Below are 24,580 nucleotides of genomic sequence, written 5' to 3'. Positions count from 1 at the left end.
CAAGTATAAGAAGTATGTTATGATAAACTTTTAATTACATTACTTTAAATGCACTTTAAGATCATTTTCTCCAGTTGACATATTGGAAGAAAAATCTTGATTAGCTACTCTTCTGAAATATAATTAATATCCAGATATATAAAGAACCCAAAACTGAACACCAATAAAAATCAAATTTTCTATTCAATAAATGGGCAAACAGACACTTCTCAAAAGAAGTACAAATGGCCAATAATTATATTGAAAATGGTTCAACTCTAGCCATTAGGCAAAGGCAAATCAAAACTACACCAAGATTCCATGTAACTCCAGCTGGAATAGAACAATTAGCAATAAATCCTAGTGAGGAGGTGGGGAAAAGAAACTCTTATACACTGTCAGTGGGCATGTAAGTTAGTACACTCACTTTGCAAATCATTTGAAGTTTCCTCAAAAAACTAAAAGTAGACTTACAAAACTTTACACAAAAATGCAAAGAACCCAATCAATAAATGGGCCAAGGAACTGGACAGACACTTTACAGAAGATGATACACAGGTGGTTAATAAATATATGAAAAAGTGTTCAACATCTCTAGTAATTAGACAAATGCAAATTAAAACCATCCTAAGCTTTCATCTAACTCCAATTAGAATGGCTGTTATGAAGAACACAAACAATAACAGATGTTGGCATGGATGTGGGGAAAAAGGCACACTTGTACATTGCTGGTGGAATTGCAAATTGGTGGGCCACTCTGGAAAGCAGTGTGGAGATTCCTAAGAAAACTTGGCCTGGTATCGCCCTTTGACCAGTGATCCCACTCCTCGGTTTATACCCAAAGGACTTAAAATTAGCATATACAGTAGTACAGCCACATTAATGTTTATAGCAGCTCACTTCATAATAGCTAGATTGTGGAACCAATCTAGATGCCCTTCAACAGATGAGTGGATAAAGAAACTGTGGTATATATACACAATGGAATATTATTCAGCCATAAAGAAGAATAAAATTGTGCATTTGCAGATAAATGGATGGAATTGGAGAATATCATGCTAAGTGAAATAAACCAATCCCAAAAAACCAAAGGCCGAATGTTTTCCCTGATAAGTGAATGATGATATATAATGGGGGTGAGGGGTGGGAGTGAGAAAAGAATGGAGGAACTTTAGATTATGTAGAGGGGAATGAGAGGGGTGAGCGGGCAAGGGTATGAAACATGGTGGAATGAGACAGACATCATTGCCCTTTGTACATGTATGATTACACTAATGGTATGAATCTACATTGTGCACAACCATAGAAACAAAAAGATGTACCCCATTTGTATACAGTGAATCTAAATGCAGTTTGTAAAAAAAAAAAAATGAAAAAAAACTACCATGTGATGAAGCTCTACCACTTCTCAGTATTTATCCAAAAGAAGTAAGATGGCATACTTTAGTGATACACATGTACCCATGTTTATTGCAACACAATTAATAATACCCAGATTATGGATTCAGTCTAGGAGTCTGGTGGTGAAATTAACAGAAGAGCTGCTAATGATCTTGAACTATTTGAAACTAACATCCTTTTGTGTCCATCAACAAAGAATATTTAAAGAAAATGTGGTATATATGCATAATGGAGTTTTATTCAGTCATAAAGAAGAATTAAACTATGTCATTTGGAGGAAAATTGATGGAACTAGAAAACATCATGTTAAGGGAAATAAACTAGATTCAGAAAGTCAAGAGTCATGTTTCCTCTCTTATATGGAAGTTAGAGGGGGAAAATATAAGAGAAAGAAGGGGTCTCATGAAGGTGGAGGAAGGGCAGTAAGGTAGAAGAAGGGAACAAGGGAGAGGGAAGAGGAGGAGGTACTGGGGAATGGAACGGATCAAATCCTGTAATATAAATGTACAAACACGTGTGACACCACTATTCTGTATAATTAATATAAACCAATTAAAAATTAAATTAAAAAGTGGAATAGAATAAAGACATTCACCAAATTACCCTAGTATTTGGTCCCTCCCTCTTACAAACTGAGTCACAAGTCTGTTTTCTTTCATTTACATTTAAATTTTTGGTTGATAAATACTGTGGATATTTATGGGGTACAATGTGATGTTTGGCATATTTACATTGTGGAAATATTATATCAAGCTAATGAAATGTTTATCACCAAACATACTTACCACATTGTGTAGTGAGATCATTTCAAATCCATCTTAAAGCAATTTTGAAGTATATAATATATATTATTGGTTTTTTTTTCAAAGCAAAAGATCATTTTATCTCTTCTAAAACATGCTACAATCGACAACAACTGTTTTTGTGTATTGACTATGAGCAAAGCATCGGCTTCTATGATGCTTTCACTATGGATGGATGATGGATGAATTAACTATTTTTGGTAAGGAAGATGGCTAAATAAACCTCACGTCTCTGACTGGAGCTATTTTCAAGAGAACTTGCGCACGTTGTTGATGGGAGTATAAATTCCTGTACCCATTATGGGGAACAGAATGGAGGCTCCTCAAATGGGCTCAAAAGAGAACTACTACATGATTCATCAGTCCCACTCCTGTGGGGGTATCCATGGGAAATGAAGCAGTGTGTTGGTGGGACTCGCTTGAGCATGGAATGGTGGTTCTTAGAGGTTACAGACATCCCAATCTCAGGGAGACCCTCCTGGTTTCCCATTTACTGCACTGAGCATCTCAGTTCCAACACTACTTTAACCACCAAGAACATCAATCCATTGCTTATCCTGACATACTTTCAAACTCGAACACCCACTTCTTGTCCCCGTTACCTCCTCATGTAGCCTGAACTCAAGAGTCAACCATTACAGTGTCTTCTATGATAGAATGAGCTTGCTGGCCCCTTCTCCTTGCTTCCTCAATGTGCTTGATGAACAAGACAGAAAAATAAATAATACCTTCCTACACATTCTATAGAGCGTAAAAGGAAAAAGAGAAGGAAATACAAGTGCACGGTATTAGTAATGAGAAGAAAATGGGTATGCAAACAAAATCAAATAAAAACAACAAGAAGTAATATGATAATAGCATCAACAGGGCATTTGCTGAGGCTCAGTCACTGTGCTGTGTGAACAGCAATTTCAGTGCCGTCGGCAGTTAACCTCTTAAAGATATCAAGGACAAGCTTTGTGGAAATAAAGTAACTTTCTCCCAAACATCACTAGTTGTAGGATACTGGGGTTTGAACCAGGCAATTGATGCCACAGGTCATGGTCTTGCCCACTTCACCATACAGAGGAAACTAGAAACCAGGAAGAGTTGGATAGTGTTCCAGAAAAATCAAACTACTGGAATACATTCAAATCAGTGTAGAAAGCCTGAGTGACATCTGTAAACAAAGTCCCCTTCAAAATGAACTAGACTAAGATGATTTTAGAAGCAACATGAAAGCAATATTTCATTTGTTATTTAAACTGTTCTGGAACTCAAAAACAGGAACAGTTTGCTATTCTTTTTATGTATCCTGATGTCAAAACTGGACTAGGAAAGTACAAGAAGTTCACAGATACACCTCACCTGGGAGCAGGGTTGTGCAATTCCTATGTGTTACAGAAATTTTTATTAAAAATAATGCATCAATTCATTCTTGACATATGAAGATGATAATATTAACTACCACTGATCAAGTGCTTAATATGTACCAGGCTTTGTTGTTTTCATATCAAACATTCCTTAGAATAAGATGAAACTGCTATTGGTCCCATTTGCAGAGGAGGAATCAGAAGCACAGAGATAATTTGAACTCAGTCTGCTGGACTATACTTTAGACCCTAAACTTGACCCTCAAATGGTCAGTTTTAGAGACTGATATGATTGTAACAAAAGCATGAACCATGTATTTATACTGTGCTGTATTTATTTCACAAGGTAGTTAGTAAGTTCATAGGTATTTGTAATATTTATTATCTATGTATGATATTTAGTAATGCATAAAATAACAATAAATACATACTTGTTAATTTTTAGAATACAAAAATAAAACATAAATATCACTGATATCCCTATACCCAAAACAGCATCCAGACAAATCTTCTTTACTTCATGTTTTATGACAAATTGGCTCACTCGTGTGCATATATATGGGTGTGTGTATATATGTGTATGCATTCTTGTATGTTTGAAGCCATCCCTAATGAAATAGTCAAAAAGGGGTGGGGGGATCCTGGGGATGTGACTCAGTGGTTAAGCACCCTGGGTTCAATCCCTGGTACCAAAAAATAAAAAAAAATATGGGGGAACTTTAAGGTAAATGATGGTACACATATTGCAAACTTTGGTTTTCACGTGATGTGATGTGCATCTTTTCACACTAACAAATATAAATTTAAATCATCAGTTTAAATTGCTGCAAAAATTTTTTTAACATCAATGACAAATTGGTGAAAATGTAGGTCATCAACTTTTCTATTCTATTAAAAGCACTGCGATGATCCTCCTCACAAATGAATTTGTCTGTTTTCTAACTTTTACTGGAGGTGCTTCTGTGCTCGTGATTTCGGTCCTCTTTGCTGGTAAATCCACGTATGGGAAGTTGCATGTGGGGATTCTCAGGGCCTGTGGTGCTCAAATGAATGAGGCTCTGGGTTCGCCTTGCACCGGTCTTTAACCGGGGCGTCCAGGACCAGGAAGGCGCTGTGAAGACACCACGGTGCCGCGAGGACAGGGGCGTGTTCCCGGGGTGGAAGCCCAAGGTCCTCTGTCCAGCCTACGTCCTGCCTACCGTCCAGCCGTTGAAGTGCGCATGTCCCACGGTGATTTCCGAGCGTCTCGGAGCCCACCCAGCCTGCCCCTCTTGAAGACGTTCTGTTTCAGCTTTCCTTCCGTGCCACCTCTTTCTTTCTCGGATGCTGAATTATGCATTTAACCACCTCTTATATTTTACTGGGGACATTGAATTTTGTGCTGCCTGAATTGTTCATGTGTAACACCAGCTGTATATTTGGAGACAACATCTATGACTTTGATAATCAGAAAAAAGTTGTTCCTATTTTTTTCAAAAAGAATTTGATTTGGCCCATTTATGTTCAAAGCGAACTTCAAACACTTGAAGATTTCTTAGCTGTTTCCACACCTTGGTCTTTTTTTTTTTTTATTTCATCATAAAGAAGAATATATTATGGCATTTGGAGATAAATGGATGGAATTGGAGATCATCATGCTAAGTGAAATAAGCCAATCCCAAAAAACCAAAGGCCGAATGCTTTCCCTGATAAGTGGATGATGATATAATGGGTGTGGGGGCTGGAGGGTGAGAGAAGAATGGAGGAACTTTAGATTATGTAGAGGGAAATGAGAGGGAGTGAGTATGATAAATGGTGGACTGAGACAGACATCCTTACGCTATGTACATGTATGATTACACAAATGGTATGACTCTACTTTGTGCACAATCATAGAAATGAAAAGTTGTACCCCATTTGTGTACAATGAATCAAAATGCAATCCGCAAAAAATAAAAAATTAAAAAAAAAACAAAGAGAAACTTCAGAGTTTCTTATTTTTGCCATTATCCACAGAATGAATTCCTTTTTCCATTCACCTACCTATCGAAACCTCAAATTCTATACAAATGACAGGTTGTTAAGAAATTATTTAACTTTTTCATGTCCATATATGTATTTTGGTACTAGGAATTGAACTCAGGGGTGCTCTACCACTGAACCATATCCCCAACACTTTTTGTTATTTATTTTGAGGGTCTCATGAAGTTGCCCAGGCTGACCTTGAACTTGAGATCCTTCTGCCTTACCCTTCCAAGTCACTAGATTATAGGCATGCACTACCATGACCAGTTTTAACTGTTCCTTTTTATTAATTAAATTTATTTTTAAACTTACATGTAAAATATGAAAAAGATACATATTAATAGGTCCATGTTATGTTCAGACACAATATGTTTAAATATGAATATTTTAATCAGTTTAAATATATAAATTTCAAACATTTTTTATTTCTTAAGGGCAAGAACTTTCAATATCCTTTCTTCTGGCTTTTTGAGATGTATGGTAGTATGTTCTTGTTACCTATAGTCACCCAAATGTGTAATGGTGACACCAGACTTATTGCTCCTAACTGTAATTCAGTACCCATTGATTGATGTTTTAAAATTTGATTTGGAAGAGCTCAATATTATTTTTCTAGGACTGCCAGAGCAAATCATCACAAACCGGTTAGTTTAAAGCAACAAAGATCTCGTTGCTCACATTTCTGTAGACCGAGTCTTTAATCAGCGTGTCAGCGGTTGGGTCCTCCGGGAGGCAGGTCTGCTGCAGGCCATCTCCCAGCTCCTGCTGGCCTTGGCAATGCTCAGCTTCCCTGGTTGTGGCTGCATCTTTCCATTCTCTGTCTCTCTCTCCACAGAGCCTTTTCCAGGTCTCCTCTGTATGTCTCTATTCAAAAGTCACTCTTTTCTCTCGTACAACTGTGGGGTTGACACTGATGAAATCTCACTTCATCTTTACTTGATTAGATCTGCACAGGGCTCTATTTCAGAATAAGGCCACATTTATAGGCACTGGGGTGAGGACTTGAACATGCATTTTGGGGGGTAAGCTAACCAATGCACTATAAATTCTTTTTAGACTATTGTTCTGTTTTGTGCTACCAGAGCATGATACTTGTTTAAGACATCTTCCTGATCTGTTTGCAGTAAAGCATTTGTTTTTACAAATAGAAATATACAGGACAAGTTAACAAAAAGTTTTAAAAAGTTAATTATTACCTTATGTACATATATGACCACATGACTGATGTGATCTTACAATATGCACAATCAGAAAAATGAGAAATTATACTTCACTATGTATGATTTATCAAAATGTATAAATGCATTCTATTGTCATGTACAACTAATTAGAACAAATAAAAAAATTAATATAAAAATGTGCGTGACAGATAATAAAGAGAAATTACTAAAAAAAGTTCAGTCTTGGAAGCCTATTACACTATTGAATATTGTCTGCAATATTTTCTAGAAAGTTCAAAAAATGTATCACACCTCCATGTTAGTTTATTAAGATGGATTGTTACTTTAAGAAACATATTCAATATTTTCTAAGTCCTTATCAGTCTTTAAATGAAAGGCTTTTTTTTTTTTTTTCTTCAGGAAAATAATCAAACCACTTTTCTGCTTCAAGGATTTCAAAAAATGTGGCACCCAATTATAGATGGCCTGATTTCTCAGGAAAAAAAATACAATTCTGCATACAATAGTAGCATATGGTAAAACTTTGGAATGGCACATCAAAGGTATTATTCTTCATGTAAATTATAAAAATAAACCTTAAGTACCTTTTTTCAATGTATAAAAATAAGGACGGAGGATGATGCCAGCCCATTGGTCATTTTCAAACTGACACTGTGTACTCATTGTCCATAAAACTGAAAAAAACTGTCTAGATTCTTGCACGATTGTAGTACTAAAATCACTTTCTGAGCTTGGTTGCCTTTGGGGAAACCTTGCCTGGCCTAGCAACAGGTCACCAGAGTCCGGCTTCCCTGTGGGTCGGGCAGTGTGGTAGCTGTGCTGGGACCACAGAGCAGAAGGTCAGGAGGCGACAACTCCCTTTAGCACCCAGAGTACAAAGGCAGGCACACAAACTAGACAGGGCGAAACTGGAAGAGCAAACCCTTGGAGTTTGGAACGGAAAGGAGATCTTTAGGGCAGGTACTAAACTTTCTCTGAAGCTGTTAATTTCTAGAGTACTTCAGTCTTTACTTGGCGAGTAAACCAGAGTACACCAATAGTTTAGATACTAAACTTGATCCTATATTCTTTAATAAATTATTCATCAGCCTCTGTATTTTCGTCTCACAGAAAACTAATTCCTCTCTTCTTTGCAATGTCCGAGACCAGGAAATTCTCTCAGGAATGGTATGTTACCCCTCTTGTTCTTAGGTGGAATCAGCTCATATCAGTAGTGACTTTTGATGCAGGGCAGGGCCTGCTGTCCACTGAACCTACCCATTTCACAGATGTCCCTGACATGCAGGAAAAAGCTCATAGCATACTTGCCCAAATCAGCTCTGTCTCTGATATGTTTCTCATGACAACTCAACAAAACCCTGCCCAAATTTCACCAAAATAATTTAGATTTTGCATGAGAAGGTGCAACATAAGCTTGGTGTTTTTCTCTGATGTAGGTCTGTGAAGGGCAACACAGATTCTGAGTCTCACCACATTGTCATTGCTAGCTGCATTACACTTTCTCTGAAGAGTTAACTTCAAAATTCCAACACATTTCTGATCACGTAAGGCTACTGTATTCTGTTTTCAATGATTTCTTCCACATCTCTTAGCCAAGTAGCTAAGAAGCAGATGGTCATAAACCAGCATTTCTATTCCACAATGGCTGAGTCAGCTGGAAACAGAAGTTCCTCCAACTTCGTCCATGTTGTCTTTTGTACTGAAAAAAATCACTAAGCCAAAATGTCCCCCATTATCCCCAAAGTGATAAAAGCAATGGACTGATGTCACTGGAAACTCAAGTCTCATGTTTACCACAAACCCTGCATCTCTGGGCAGTAGCAATGAGGATTTTTCTAATGTCACATTCTAATCTGGCCTTTACATGCAGTAAAATTGATTGTCTTCTTTGTCCTAGATATCCACAAGCTGTTATTTTGTTTTATCCAGACTGAATTTGCAACAGCTTGACGTATTTGACTATACAAGTGATCTAACATTAAGAAAATCTATTCGTTGTTTTATTATCTAACTTTATATTAAACCAGTTCTACTATCACAAACATAAAAAAGTTCTGTGATCTGGGGTGAGTAGCTGAAATACAGAGGCTCTGCAGGAGGGACCCTTGCCCTGTTCTGACTTTTATGCAGACAGTATGTAAGCATTCTACATAGTTTAAAGAATTTCCTGGTAAGAAAATAGGAATGCTTTAAAAAACTTGAATGAAATACTTCCAGTGAAATCATACACACACACATACACATATATATTATTGTATGCTACTGGAAAACACAGTAGGTGCCATAACTTAATTCTAAATGTAGTTTTTGTGTTTTGTTTTGTTTTGTTTTTTTGGTCTAGTGTCTGAAGATTTAACATAGATGCAAATAATTTTTTTTCTAATGTTTACACATTCTGTGCTGCAGGTTGGAGCTAATGTAGGCTTTGTAACTGCACATTTTTGCAAAGAGGACAAATCTTAAGAGTTCTTGCCACAAAAAAAGAGAATAAGAGAAAAGAAAATGACAACTATGTGAGGTGTCATAGGTCTTGGGGATGATGGTTTCATATATAACATATCAAGCTGCAGAATTTAAATATATGTAACTTTCATTTGTCAATAATCCCGTAATAAAGCTTAGAAATGCTAATCAACAGGATGGCAGAACTGCATTCCTATCACCTTTATTCTGACTCTGTTGAGCTTTGGCAGCATCTTTTCTAGATGAGGTGAAACATAAAAGCAGAAAACTAAAGAGGATCTTCTGAAAAAGTGTTTCTAAGGAAAAAATGTAATAATAAGGTAAGGTAATAACATATCTTACTGAATATTACAAGTCATTTTAGGGAAAAGGTGTTATTTTAGAAAACAATGTCCTTCACTGAGCATGGACTCTGGCAGAGTAGAGGGGTCTGGGAGAGGGTGTGAAGCCCAGGGTCAGGTGACTATGGGGCCGGAATAAAGTCTCTGTGCAAGATGAGGGAGCGGGAGACAGAAGACACTGGAGCCTCAAATGGAGGGCTGTGGAAATTGGCAGGGTGAGGCATGGTGCTGAGGCTGGGGAGGCAGGCCAGGCAGCCCACCCAGGGGTGGGCTTCACCTTAGGGGAAGGACGAGAGCCTCCAAGCTCGTAAAACATGCACCAGCTGCTCAAGCTTACGTTGAGGATTAGCTTTCTTCTCGTTTGGTATTATTTGTTTCTTTTGATGGCTTCAGAATCATACCAAAGATGCTTTCCTGTAACCCATCCCAACCCTTGTTTTTTACAAGTTGAAAATACATCATAGACAATCTAATAATAGATACATCTAACTTGTTGGAAATTTGATTGATAGAATTGCAGACTCACATGTAAGTAAACAAATAGAGCAAATTAATATAGAGAATGAGATATCCTGGGTATACTTGGTCCAGTCCTCTTACCCCCAACCCACATAGTGTTTTGTAACATTGTAGTATCATGTCACAAGCTCTGTATTTCCATTGAGAGTTGACCAGTCTTACTCAGATTTCCCCAGTTCTATTTGTGTGTGTGTGTGTGTGTGTGTGTGTGTGTGTGTGTGTGTAAATTCTATGTGATCTATCACTTGTGCAGGTTTGTGTTTGTACCACCACCGTCAAGGTAGTGCATTACTCAGATTCTGGGTCACGTTATCATTTTACCACCACACACCTCTCCTGTCCCCACACCTCCAACCCCACTCCTAACCTGTCCCAATTACCAGTATGTCCTCCATTTCTAAAATCGTCATTTCACAGACATTAAACAAAGGGAGTCACATGATACTAGGCTTTTGAGATCAATTTTTTTTTTTTTTTTTTTTTACTTAGTATAATTCCTTAAAGATTTATCCAAATTGCTGTATGTATTAACAGTTTTTTCCCCCTGAGGAGTATTTTATGACATGATGCACACTGTCTGTGGAAGGACTTGTGGGCTCTGTCTAGCTCTAGGCTCTTTGAATAAACCTGCTGTGAACATTCACATACAGGTTGTATGTGTGTGTCTGCATTTTATTTTTTTCTGGGATAAATGCCCAAGAGTGCAATTACTGGCTTGAATGGTAATTGCATGCTTAATTTTATGAGTCTGCCAAACATTTTTTTTTTTTCAGAGTGACTGCAGTGTTTTAAACTCCCACAGCAGTGAATGGCAGATCTAGTTTCTCTGTGCCTCAAGAATCCTGGGGTTCACCTGTGTTTTATCTTCTTACATTTTGACTATTGAGTAGATGCATCACTGTGAACTTCCTGGAGATTTTAGTTTGTATTTCCTGGTACTAAATTAAGTTTAAAAATTGGACACATTTATGCCCATGTTTACATGTGAATGATTTAATGTAAATAACATAAATTATATGCTGAGTATTTCATTCTTATTCATTTCATTTTGTTTTTTCCTTTCTTTTTTGCATTTTCCCCCAACAGTCTTTTCTATACAGATCATGTCCTCTCACCCCTGGTAAAATTGCCAAAACTCTCTCTGTCTCTCTCTCAGTTTCCTTTACAATATGTGATTATCCCACATACACTTGCTGATAGATGCTCTTATGGTTTGGAGACGAGCTGTCCCCCAAAAGCTCATGTGTGAGACAATGCAAGAATTTTCAGAAGTGAAATATTTAGATTGTGAGATGTATAAACTAATCAGGGAATTAATCAACTGATAAGGATTAATGGGGTGGTTACTATAGGCAGGTAAGTTGTGGGTCAGTGGGTTATATATTTTGTCCTTGGTGAGTGGAGTGCTCTCTCTGCTTCCTGGTTGCCACATCCTGAGCTGTTCTTCCACCATGCCCTTCTGCCGTCATGTTCTGCCTCACCTCAGGCCCAGAGCTGTGGAACCCTCAGATTGTGGACTGAACCTCTGAAACCATGAGCTAAAATGAACTTTTCCTCCTCTAAATTGTTCTTGTCAGGTCTTTTCTCATAGTGATAAAAAAGCTAACTAAAACAGTTGCTTTGCATGAAGAACTATACTTCATGGAAAAGTTTTTAAGAAGTTTGATGAAACTATTTCTAGTGATTACATTTCTTGAAAAGGATATACCATTGTTTATTCAACTGTTCACTTAATAGGTATTTATTTTTATTTTCTATTATACATTAAGTACTTAAGCCCACATCTTCATGTAGTGGTATGTTTGTTTATGTGGGATATGGTCCCAAAGAGGCTCAATAGATCAAGGGTATGTTTGTGTGTATGTGTGTGTGTGTGGTATACAATATATACATATATATTATATATATACTATTGTTTATATTATATAAAATATATATGTATTGTTGCCATTTTTCCTGAAAAAATAATTAATATAATTCAATACAATTCATATTCCATCTAGCTATTATGAGCACACACTGTTCCCTGAATCTTCACTGGAAATAAATGTGCTGCTCCCCAGCATCCCGAAGCAGCTCATTAGATAGAAAGATGGAGTGGACTTTTGGAGATGCAATTATAATGCCAGCTAGGTGGCATACGGTGCAAGACCTGGGGCAAGGTTCTCCAGAAGGCTGCTACACTCTAATTCAGCATCCACGCTGTGGTCCTGTCTCTCCTATTGCTAGAATTCATGGGTCCAGGAATCAAGGGTGAAGACAGGGATGGAACCACTCACCATTGCCCCTTCTAACCCACTAGGACAGTTTTGCTTCCTGTCCCTGCAACCTTTTGCTCTGCTGGCCTAGAAGTCGTAGGTAGAGAAGGAGGAAAGCTTCTGCCAGGAGGTACAACAAGGAGTTCATTAAACTGGAAGTTAAGACTTCCCCTGGTCACTTGGGTTCCTCATGCCTCTGAGTCAACAGGCTAAGAACAGGCGACAGTGCTGGCGGTGGTGACTGATCCAGGTTACCAAGGGGACATGGAACTATTACTCCACAATGGAGGTAAGGAAGCACACTCCTGGAGTACAGGAGATCCCTTGGGGCATTCCTGTTTTTAAGGTCAAGGGGAAACTACAACAACCCAATCCAGGCAAGATGACAAATGTCTCAGACCCTTCAGGAATGAAGGTGTGGGTCACACCTCCAGGTAAAGGTCCATGACCTGCTGAGGTACTTGCTGAAGGTAGAAGGAATATGGAATGGGTAGTAGAAGAAGGCAGCAGTCATAAACACCAACCGTGGTCACGTGACCAGCTGCAGAAATGAGGATTATAATTGCCATGGATATTTCTTTCTTATTCTGTTAAGAATATGTTTGTGCATACTCACTTGTGTATTGAGTGGACTTGTTATTCTTCTGTTACTCATCATGTAATGTAATATTGATTGACTTAATATCAGTACTTAAAGTGATTTTTTCCCTTTATATTCTAGGGAAAAAATAGAACCAAACTGGCATTTTTGGTTGTGCACAGGATAGTGTTTTAGTCAGCTTTGTTGCTGCGGTGACTAAATATCTGACCAGAACAATTGTGGAGGAGGAGAAGTTTATTTGAGGGCTCATGGCTTCAGAGGTCTCAATCCATAGTCAGCAGGCTGCATTCCTTAGGGCTCAAAGTGAGGCTGAGGATCGTGGCAGAAGGAAGCAGCTCACATAATGATCAGAAAGCAGAGAGGAAGAGAGATCTCCACTTGCCAGACACAAACATACCCCCCAAAGCCATGACCCCAGTGCCCCACTTCCTCCAGTCACACCCCAACTTCCTTCACTTAGACTCAGTTACCACCAGGTGATTAATGCACTGATTGGGTTAAGGTTCTTGTAACCCAATCGTTTCTTTTCTGAACCTTCTTGCATTGTCTTAAACATGAGCTTTTGGGGAACATCTCACATCCAGACCATAATAAGTAGTTATGCTATGTTAGGCAGAATTATGACCTTGTTATTGTATTTATTTGGAGATTAAGTGTGAGGTAAAGAGTCATGTTCAGATATCAAGTTGACAAGGGATGGACCTGTAACGGTTAATTTGAATTGTTAACTTGATTGGACTAAGATATGCGACGAGTAAGAGGCTTCTGGGTGAGTCGATGAGGCTGTGTCTAGGAATGATTGGCATATGGGATAATAAACTGAAGTGTACACCCTCCCTAAGTGTGGTCAGCATCATCCAATAGGCTGGAGACTTGGATGGAATCAAAGTTGGAAGAACAGCAAAGCAGCAGCAGATCCAATCTCAATTCTTCTTGAACGGGTTCTTGATTGCTGCTACTATCGTCTGAATTCATCAGACTCTTGCTCCTTCACTCTTCACAAGAGAGCTCTCCCAGTGATTCTCCAGAGAGTTTCCAGAGGCCTTGATTCTGGGACTGGGGTGACACTGTTGATCCCTCTTGTTCTGAGGCTTCAACATCTTGGACTGCGCAGTTACTGGTTCCTCTAGCTCTCCAGCCCACAGGCAGCCATTGTGGACTATCCATCTCTGGTTGTGTAACCCAATCTAACAAATCCCCTTTTTATACTCATACCACCTATTGGTTCTGTTTTTCTAGAAAACCCTGACTAATACAGATTCCTTTAAAAATTTTATTTTGTTGAGGTAGGAACACTAAACATGAGATAATCTCATCAAAATTTTAAGTGAAATACACTGTTGTGTACTGGAGGTACAATTTGCTGATGCAGATCTCTAGAGCATATTCATCTTGCTTTAGTAGAACATTATGCTGTTGATTAGTAACTCCCTGTTCTCTCTCCCAGGCCCTGACCTCCACCCTTGTATTTGTCTGAATTTGACTATTTTAAATGTCCCTACAAAAGGAATTGTGCAGAATTCCTCTATGGTCTCTGTCATCGGTAACAAACTTTTTCTCTCACCCAGGAGTGTTTTGTCATCTGCTGGGATCTATGAATACGCAACAGAGGAAAACATCAATGTTTTATGGATTTTAGCATACAGGTCTTGCATCTAGTTTGTTGGATTTATTCTTTAATAGTTTATTATTTTTGATGCTATTGAAGATGGGTTTTTAAAAGAAATCTAAGTTAAAAATTTTAACCAATACATAGAAACAGAAATTAACGTATGAATGAGATATCTATGATGTTTTGATGCATGCATACATTACATAATGTTTAAATCAAGATAATTCTATCTCTGTAAGCAGTTATGATTTCTTTATGATAAAAGCATTCAAAATACTTTCTTCTAAATTGGTGAAATACACAGTCCATAATTGTTATCCAGTGTCACCCTACTGTCAAATGCACACGGGAATATTCTGCTCCTATCTAAGTATAACTTACTATGCACTAATCAGACTTTCCCTATTGCTCTCTCGCTCCTCCTCTCCCAAGTCTTTGGTCACTTCCATTCTACTTGCAACTTCTATGAGATCAACTTTTTAAAATTCCACATATAGGTGAAATCATTTGGTATTTGTCTTTCTGTGCCTGGCTTATTTCAATGGACATAATGAGTTTCAGTTCCATTAATGTTCTTGCCGATGTCGGTATTTTATTTTTTATTATGGTTGAATAGTATTCGATTATAATATGTAGCACATTTCTTTTTCATCAACAGCTGATTGACATTTAAGTTATTTCCATTTTTTGGCTATTGGAATATTGCTGCAATAAACATAGTTGTGCAAATGTCTCGACACACTGGCTTCATTTTCTTTGGCTACATACCCAGTGCTGGGGTTCTGGATTATGTGATAGTTCCATTTTTAGCTATTTGAAGAACTTCCATGTTGTTTTCCATAATAACTGTACTAATTTACATTTCCACCAACAGCATACAAGTGTTCTGTTTTCTCCATGCCTTCCCTAGTACTTACCTTTTGTGTTTTTGGTGATAATCATTCTTAGTGGGATGAAGTGATATTTCACTCTGGTTTAGATTTGCATTTGCTTTGCGATTAATGATGTTGCACATTTTTTTTTTTTCACATACCTGTTGACCATTTGTATGTCTTCTTTTGGGAAGTGTCTATTTTCATCTGTTGCTTATATTTTAATTAGTTTATTTATGTATTTATTTGCTACCGAGTCCTTAGAATTACTTATATAGTCTGGATATCAACCTCATGACAGATGTGTAGCATTCAAATATTTTTCCTATTCTCTAGATTGTCTCTTTGGATTATTTTCTTTGCTGTTTAGAATTTTTTGATTTGATGTAATTCTTTTGTTTATTTTGCTTTTGTTTCCTGTGATTTGGGGTCTTGCCCCCCTCCAAATTCTTGCCCATTTTAATGTCCTGAATTATTTCCACTATTTTTAATATGTTTATTATTTCAGGTCTTACATTTAAGTATCTAATCTACTCTTAGTGGTCTTTGTAACTGATGAGAGATAGGTGTCTCATTTCATCCATCTCTGCATGGATCCAATTTTCCTGACATCATTTATTAAAAATACTGACCTTAGAAATCATTTGGCTATAGATGTGAGGGTTTATTTCTTGGTTATTTATTCTGTTCCATTGTGTGTCTCTTTTTATGCCAATATCATTCTGTTTGGACTACTACAGCTTTACAGTGAATTTTGAAGTCAAGAAGTATAATGTTTTCTGCTTCGTTCTTTTTATGTCAAGTTTTCCTTAGTGTGTGTGTGTGTGTGTGTGTGTGTGTGTGTGTGTGCGCGCGCGCATGTGTTTTCCTAAAAATTCTGGGATTGTTTTTACAGTTCTGTGAAGAAAGTCATTGACATTGTGATAGGGATTGCATTGAGTCTGTAGATTGTTTATGATTGTAAGAATATTTCAATAATTTTTATTCTTCTACTTCATGATTATGACATAGATTTCCTTTATGCGTCCTCTTCAATTTCTTTTGTCAATGTTTTTAAATTTTCATGGTAGAGATCTTTCATTTCCTTGGTTAAATTCATTCCTAGATATTTTATTTTTTGTAGCTATTTAAAATGGATGGCTTTATTGATTTTTATATAGCAACACTACTGATTTGTTTATGTTGATTTTGTTTTTTGTAACTTTTAAAAATTCATTTGTACATTCTAATACTATTTTGGTGGAATCTTTGGGGCTTCTTAGGTATAAGATCACGTCATCTGAAAACAGTCACATTTTGGTTTTCTTTTTTTCCAATGCCAATGCCCTTCTTCCTCTATTCTTATTACTCTGACCTGGCTTTCCAATAGTGAGTTGAACAAAAAATGGTAAAAGTGGGCATTCTTATCCTGTTCCAGATCTTAGAGAGAAAGCTTTCAGTTCTTTCCAATTCAGTATGATGTTATCTTTTGGTTTATTATGAATGATCTGCATTATACTGGTATACATTTCTTTGATAGTAATTTGATCAGAGATTTTTAAGATGAATGGATATTGAATTTTATCACAAGACATTTTTTTTCATTTATGGAGATGATTATATTGTTTTGTTCTTCCTTCTATTGACATGCTATATGACATTTATTGGTTTGTGTTATGCTATCTCCCCCAAGCAGGGAACAACTCTCTCCAAGCTCTTGGGATCTGGAGTGGGGGGAGTGACTTGAGCAAATGTTTCCTTACTGGCAATTTCAATTCATCTTGTTATTATATTAAAAATGGTCACTGTGATCTCTTACCTGGCCTCCTTAGCTCATGTGAAAGTGTCTGACAAGGGAATAACTATTAAAATTTAGGTGTCTATGGAGATGATCACTGGAGGATCTTGATTGTCCTCTTGCTCTACCTCCAAGATTATTTTCTGTGTGTCCTTTTCAGATAGTTTGTTGTTAGTAAAAAGAAATAATGTTGATTTTGCACATTGATCTCATAGCTTTCATCTTCACTGAACTTCTTTAACAGTTTTTAAATGGAGCTTTAGGATTTTTATATCTGCAAACAGATACTATTTGCTTCTTCTTTCTAGATTGGATGCATATTATTTCTTTTTCTTGTCTATATCTGGTTAGAATTTACAGGACTGTGTTAAAGAATTGAAGTGAGAAGAGTGCCCATCAGCTTTGTACCAGATCTTAGAGGGAAAACTTCTAGTACTTTCCCATTGGTTATGATGTTAGATGTGAGTTTAAATCAATGACCATTATTTTGTTCATGTATGTTCCTTCTATTTTGTTGACAGTTTCTTTTCCCATATTATTTTATAATAATCATAAATATCTTGCTTTAATCAGACTGTGCATCAATCTGGGCAAGATTGATACTTGGAACACTGAGCCATAAACACAACATAGCTCTGCATTATTTAGAATTTTTTAAATGCCTTTAGTATTTGTAATTTCAGAATATACCGGAATATATGTGTTTTGTATACTTACACCTAAGGTTTTTTTATTTTTAGTGATCATAAATGATATTGTACATTAATTTCAGTTTACACGTGTTTATTGCAGTGTATAGGAATAAAATTGATCTTTACACTTTGATCGTTTATTATGTGAGCTGGTAAAATGTACTTTTTTGTTCTAGGATCCTTTACAGCCCTCCCCCAAGACTCCTTTTGAATTTGTCTGTAGCCAATCTTGCTATGTTAAGTTAGGGACAGTTTTATTTCTTGACTTTCAATCCGTATGTCCTTGATTTCTCTTTCTTGCTTACTGTGAAAGCTAGAACTTCTAGTGCCATGTGGCACAGCAGAGAGGAGTGTGGATAAACTCACGTTGTTCCCAATCTTAGGGAGAGAGCATTGGTTTTCCTCACTAAGTGCAATGTTGCAATGTTTCTGAAGCTATTCTTTATCAATATGAGGAGCTCCCCTTTATTCTTTCTTCTCTCATGGTTATGATGAATAGGTCTGCATTTTTCCAATGTTCTATTGTATCAAATGATTTAATCATATAATTTTTCTTTAGACTATGGGTAGGAAAGTTTGCATTGATTGTTTTTGCAAGTAGTGAAAATTACAGTAGTACCTTTTATTTTTGATATGTTCCATTTGTCAGATTGCCTAGCAACAAAAATGATGTTTGAACTTTGATCCTACACTAATTACAATTTATACTTAAGGGGAAACCTCTTAAAGAGCAAACAGCATATCCCCATGAGCTACCTTTAGAAGTACATGTTTTATAATATGCAAAGGAACTCAGGCAAGACTTTGGGCAAGTGGCTGAGCTTGTGAGAGCAGGGGCTCAGAGTCCAGGTGCTCGATTCTTTTCTGGCTGGCGGGAAGCTGGGCTTCTCACGCACTGCAGCGGGTTTGGGTGAACAAAGACAGTTTCTCCTCTTGCAGCAGATCCACAGGAAGTCTTCATTTGAATTATATTGACTTTTTATTAATCTGTCAGTATATCTGAGACTTTAAAATCTGAAAATAGCTTCTGAACACTCTAAAAAGGACTTGATCTCAGCCTCTTCTGAAACTTTGAATTATAAAAGGGCTCTCTCCCCCGTGGGCCTTGTCCTGAGGCAGCATTGCAGGGGACCCCCTCAGACAGGGAGACACATCATTCCTTCCATTTTACCTCCAGAAAACTGTTTCTTGTCATCCCTTGACGCTTCCTTTGAGTATTTAATATTCCATGCAGTGTCTACTTGACACAGCATTTTCCCCAAAATAGAATTTGGTCAACAGGTATGGACCACAGTGCTGCAGCATGACATCAGTCTAAAAATAATTTTTGTGAAAAAGTTGTCAAATTCCTTGTTTATGAGTTCCAAGTCTTTCTGTTTTCCATCAGCATGTGCCACAAAGAGGACAATTAAAACAAATCATGCCTTTGTTTCTCAAGCACTTTACCAGCTTCAAGCAGGCCGTTATATTTATCCACAAAAAGCAGTTTTAAAAAAACAAGTAATATTTTCAAGTCAGTCCTAATTTAAACTAGTTGAAGACTCTTTGCTAGAAATTCAAATATTTTAGATCTAGCTTTAGCTGCTTTGTCAGGAGATTTTTCTCTTAGAAATGAGACCATATTCTTCCAATGAAGAGCCTTTCCTTCCTCAAACATATTACATACCATGAAACCACCACTAGGAAATTCAGATCCTAAACCATGGGTTACTTCTGAGGGTGCAAAACATAGGCAGGTTATGAAATCCTCTTTGTCCTCAATGGGTTCTTTGTGTTCAAGAAATATTTACAACTGCACGACCCCTCTCTTCGTGATGATGCTAATTGTAGTACCCTCATTAGTCTCATTAGTGGCGTTTCAGGTGAGCCATTTTTTCACTTGCAATTGATGAGGTCAAGATTCAAAGTCAGAAAGAGGGAAACTCCGGTATTTTAAAAATAGCCGTTTAGTTTAAATTACAGGTTCAAAGTGCTCACTGGGACTTACACCATTGTCTGCCTGCTTTGATTCAAATGATATTTGTGACTCTAATTTTATATCTGTGTTCAGAAAATTTTCAGTTAAAATACAATTCTGGGGGGCTGGGGTCGTGGCTCAGGGTTAGAGTGCTCACTTAGCATGCGTGAGGCACTGGGTTCGAGCCTCAGCAACATATAAAAATAACTAAATAAAAATAATAGCAGAGGGAGTAAAAAAAATCAAATTAAAAAAATACAATTGCAGTCTCACTTCCCTATAAATGTTTTCACTTGAGAACAAGCCAGTGGAATAACCCATTGAAAATGTATCTCTAAGGTTGTGCTTCACAAATATCTCCATCATAATTTCGACTTTTTGACCCAGTGGGACCTGAGTGAAGTTCTCCACTGTCACAAAAATGATAGGATGTCTAGAACTAGGTGGGATGGACCAGCATGGTCACAGTGGCTGTGATGGTAATGGTGTGACCAAGGTGGCACCTTCAGCTGTGGGTTTCATGCCCTCCATGTGGGCTAACAAACCTCCACAGAGCACTCTAGGAAGCACAGGGAGGCACAGCTGTAGCTCCAGGGTCCACAGTTGCCAGTTTTATTGCATGAGATCTATGCCAAGGAGTTCGCCAGCAACACTTCCAAAAAAAAAAAAAAAAAAAAAAAAAAAAAAAAAAAAAAAAACAGGAAATGCCTAGTTATTTAAAAGGTGGCAACGGAATTGTGATCTAGAATTGCCCTGAAGGCGGTGCTCGGTTCACTAGGAGGACATGCAGTAGAATCCTTTGCTGCTGCATCTCTCTGCTGAATAATGGCACCCCCACGTTGCAACTGTGAGTCTGATTCTCCACCAGGAAAGTGACTACTGCACTTGGCAAGCACCTAGAATTTCCAGTCAAGTCACTGTCCAGTAACAGTTATTTTCATATTGTCACTTTCATCATTATACATGTTACATAATACATGTTACTTTATCATCTGAAACCATACAATGATAGGTGGTGTGAATGTTTAATTTTTAAAATACTGTTTATTGTAATATCTAGTTTTTCTTTAGTAAACTTAAATCCTTTAAAATGCACATTATACTTAACCTAGTTCATTGATATATATTTTGTGTCAATTCCACATTGATTTTTTAAAAATGTTCCTTATTTTGGAATAGGATTAGATGTAAAGCGTTGTTGCGTAGGTGATACGGAGTTCTTTTATCCATTTTCCCCTGTTATTAACATCTTACATTTGCTATGTACATTTGCTAAAGTTGATGAAACAATGTTTTGACACATTCTTATTAATGGTCATAATCAATCATTTATCAAGGTTTCCTCACTCTTTATAGAGTGTCATTAGTTTGGTCCCATGACCCTTTTTTCGATTTCTGGATCTCATTTAGGATGCCACATACATTTTCTCCTCATGGCTCCTTCTGCTCCTCTTGGGTGCGACAGTATCTCAGATTTTCAGGCATGTTGTAGAATGTCCTCCAGTTTGGCTTTTGTCTGGTGTTTATACTGATTAGTGGGTCGCTGGGAGGAAGAGGATGAGGTAAAGTGCTGTTTTAGTTTTTCCCCTCACATCCTACCAAGGGCACCTAAACCAGAATGAATTACTGGTGTTCATCTTGACCTTGGTCCCTGGCTGAGGTGGTCTCCTCACTCTTCTCTACTGCCAAGTTCTCTCCCACCCCACCCCTCTCTGTGCAATTTCCTTTGGAAGGAAGCCACACGGGCAGCTCACAATCACAGAGAAGGGAGTTATGCATCTCTCCTAAAGGCAGGGCATCTGCATGAATTCTTCTCTGGGATATCTGTCCATCTGCTACCATTTACTTGCTTATTCAGTCAATTACTTATATTAGAATGGACTCAGACTCTGATTCCTGATATGAGAAACCAAGAGCTGGATGCTAGGTATACTAAAAAATTTTATTTTAAGATTCTTAATCTATATGACCTTCCAGTTGCACTTGCTAACTTGACACAGCGAGGAGTGGGTTTTGTTTGTGCTGAGCTGCACGTAAAGACACAACGCTTAGACTGTCACCACGGCTGGAGGGCTGGTGCCACTTGCCGCGATCACACTCGCTCTCGGGAAACCCGGGTGCTCTGAGATGTGGAGTTCAATGGCATTCTTCACATCAGGTTGAGAATTCCAGGCAGCACATTCTGAAGTTCAGCCCAAGTCCTGCTGAGCTAGAGTTATGTGCTCAGGAGTTTCTTAGTCAATTTACCAATATCGATATCTTACGGAGGGGAACGTTTCTAATCCAGGTTCCTGGGATGATGAAACGCATGTGGTGTCTGAACAATATGTCTTCATTGAAATGACTTTCAGTGTCAGAACAGAAGTTAAGAGTGTGTTTTCATCTGGTGTGACCTATGACATCCTGTGGTCCATAACGGGGAGGACATTTAGGTGACATCTGGAGAAATGCCAAGGAGTGGCGGGGTATTGAGGAGGAAATTGTGTGTGTGTGTGTGTGTGTGTGTGTGTGTGTGTGTGTGCTGTACATTCTCCCCAACTTTATAGAATGCAAAAAATTGAAAGAGGGCAGTATCATATGTTTTGTAGTAATATCAAGCCTAGTTAAAAAACTGATAGGAAATTAAGCAAATAATGATTGTAGCTTTAAATCAGAAAAGCCATCTGTTGTAAATATATGAAATTGCATTAAATAATGTTTCTACTTTAATCTTAGTAAAAATCAGATTGTAAAAGGCAATCAATTGAGTGATTAATGAAATAAACACAAATTTTAGGCCAATGTCTCTCTAAAGAGTATCTAAATAAGATTTTTTCTTAAATATAATTAAATATCATTCTTTCTGGAAATTAACAGACTCTGATTGCACTTTTACATCCACAACATTGCTCACTACAATTTCAAAAAAGTAAAACAATAGTGAAAAGTAATAATTAAAATAATGAAAATGATCTTTTTTAGTTTTTTTTAACCAATTTTCTGGTTGTCATTAATTTTAATAAGAGACATTAATATTATATGTTTAAGAACTCAGAGAAAATTGAAGTGACTAGACTGTTTTAAGACAGTGAACAAGAAGGCAGAAATATTTTTGGATAATAATATATCAATAAGGCCGAGACAGGTTCTGTTACAAAATGGGAATTTATATGACCAATCACAGACATCTCTGCACCTCTAAAAAGTCTGTTTTGAATGATGAGATGGCAAATGAAGAAGGGCTGATGAATAAAGACATCCCAAGAAAAAGGGACACTTTGGTGCATTGCAGGTCAGGTCAGGAAGCCCAGGATCAGCCCAGGTGAGGGGTGTGAGCAGTCTCAGCCAAGCAAAGTGGCATTGTCCGCTTTCAAATAAATTAATTCACCCTATCAACTTCATACAAGCCAGAAGCTTCATTTTTCCTGTAAAAAAAATTAAAAATCTTCTCCCAAAGTCTTCACTACCATTTTAAATTCGCATCTTCCAAGCCCTTCATATTTTTGGTAACGCCCAATACAAAGCAAACGTGTGATTTCTTTGAGCAGAACCTTTAAAAAGCATTAGGTCAACTCATACATGACCCAGGGACTTCATCATGAAGAAGATTGCAAGTTCACACTAAAAAGTGCTGCGTCTCAGTACTGTCAGAGCGCTTTATAAACCCACAGGCTGAAATCTAGTACAAAATGTGTTTACTTGTGGGACCACGAACCAGTGAAAGCAGCCCACTGCACAAAGTTCTGTTTTGCAACATCTGGGGAGTTAGGTTGCATTTGGCAGCCTTTTGCACGGTGGTGGTGTTATTGCCCTACAAAATACCTGCAACTACTCTCAGCTAAATCCAAGATACAAATCACATGCTTACCCCAACAACATTGCCTGGGTATCGTTGACTTAATTCTCAAAGCTTGAACGGAAACTGCCAGAGTTCTCAGACCACCTGGGAGCAAAATCCAGGCACAGACAGAGAATAAATACCCTAAACATGTGTAGAAATCAGTATGTTGAACTCCCTGCTAAGGTCTTCCAGAGCCCCCTCCTTACAATGAGCTGTCCAGTTCGGAGCTGCATCTGCATCTGCCTGGGCCTTTGTCTCAGAAGCACTCAGTTTCCTCAAATTCTAGAAGGCCTGCAATTGCTTACCTGACTCACAGGCAAATGTCTTTGACGTCTCGTCATGAAAGATAATTGCCACTGCATGCTTCTTTGTCTCTCGAGGCAGTCTGGTTATATTTTTGATGTTGTGTAGTTCGGTTACCTTGAAAGAAAAAAGTATTTTAAACTTAGTGCTCAGAATACATTCTATACGGGAGTGCTAGCCCACAAGGATCAGGTATCACTGTCTCACATGATTTCCCAGTGGATTATTGTACTAATTTTTAATTAACTGTAGTCAAAAACAATAAGGAAAAAAACACAATCTCTTCCACAGGGCACTCAATCTTGGTCACAGTTGATGTCATTTGCTGCAGTTTGAAATACTCTAAAAATTATGTAGAGTAGCTTCATGGACTCTATATTTTCAGTAAAGTTGCATGCCCAGTAACCCATAGTAGCTATGGTACACGAATAATTCTCCTCATTAAGTATCTGTTGAATGTTGATTGTATTCAATATCTTGTTTGTCTCCTAACTCCCATCTATGATAGTGTTATAGCCATGGGACAACTGACAGCTGTCCATCAGCAAGGTGGCCACAAAATTTTGAGTAACTAACCTTCAACAATGGATCTGCTTATCAGGAAAACACAGTGTTTGTGGATCCATGAATCACTTCTCTCATCAA

General features: G+C 37.6%; 1 protein-coding gene across 1 annotated transcript in view; it reads right to left on the bottom strand.

Annotated features, from left to right (window-relative positions):
• Positions 1-24,580, bottom strand: part of DOK6 (docking protein 6) — a 495,770-nt gene that overhangs the window by 291,060 nt on the left and 180,130 nt on the right. Inside the window, exon 3 of the mRNA XM_079109215.1 lies at positions 23,938-24,052. Coding sequence (XP_078965341.1) covers positions 23,938-24,052 — 115 coding nt within the window. The remainder of the gene's footprint in view (positions 1-23,937; positions 24,053-24,580) is intronic.

The sequence above is a fragment of the Sciurus vulgaris genome (genome assembly GCF_902686455.1).
Source record: "Sciurus vulgaris genome assembly, chromosome: 13".
Classification (NCBI taxonomy): Eukaryota; Metazoa; Chordata; class Mammalia; order Rodentia; family Sciuridae; genus Sciurus; species Sciurus vulgaris.
Note: the sequence above shows the minus strand (reverse complement) of the source record. Positions and strands in the feature narration are given on the sequence as shown.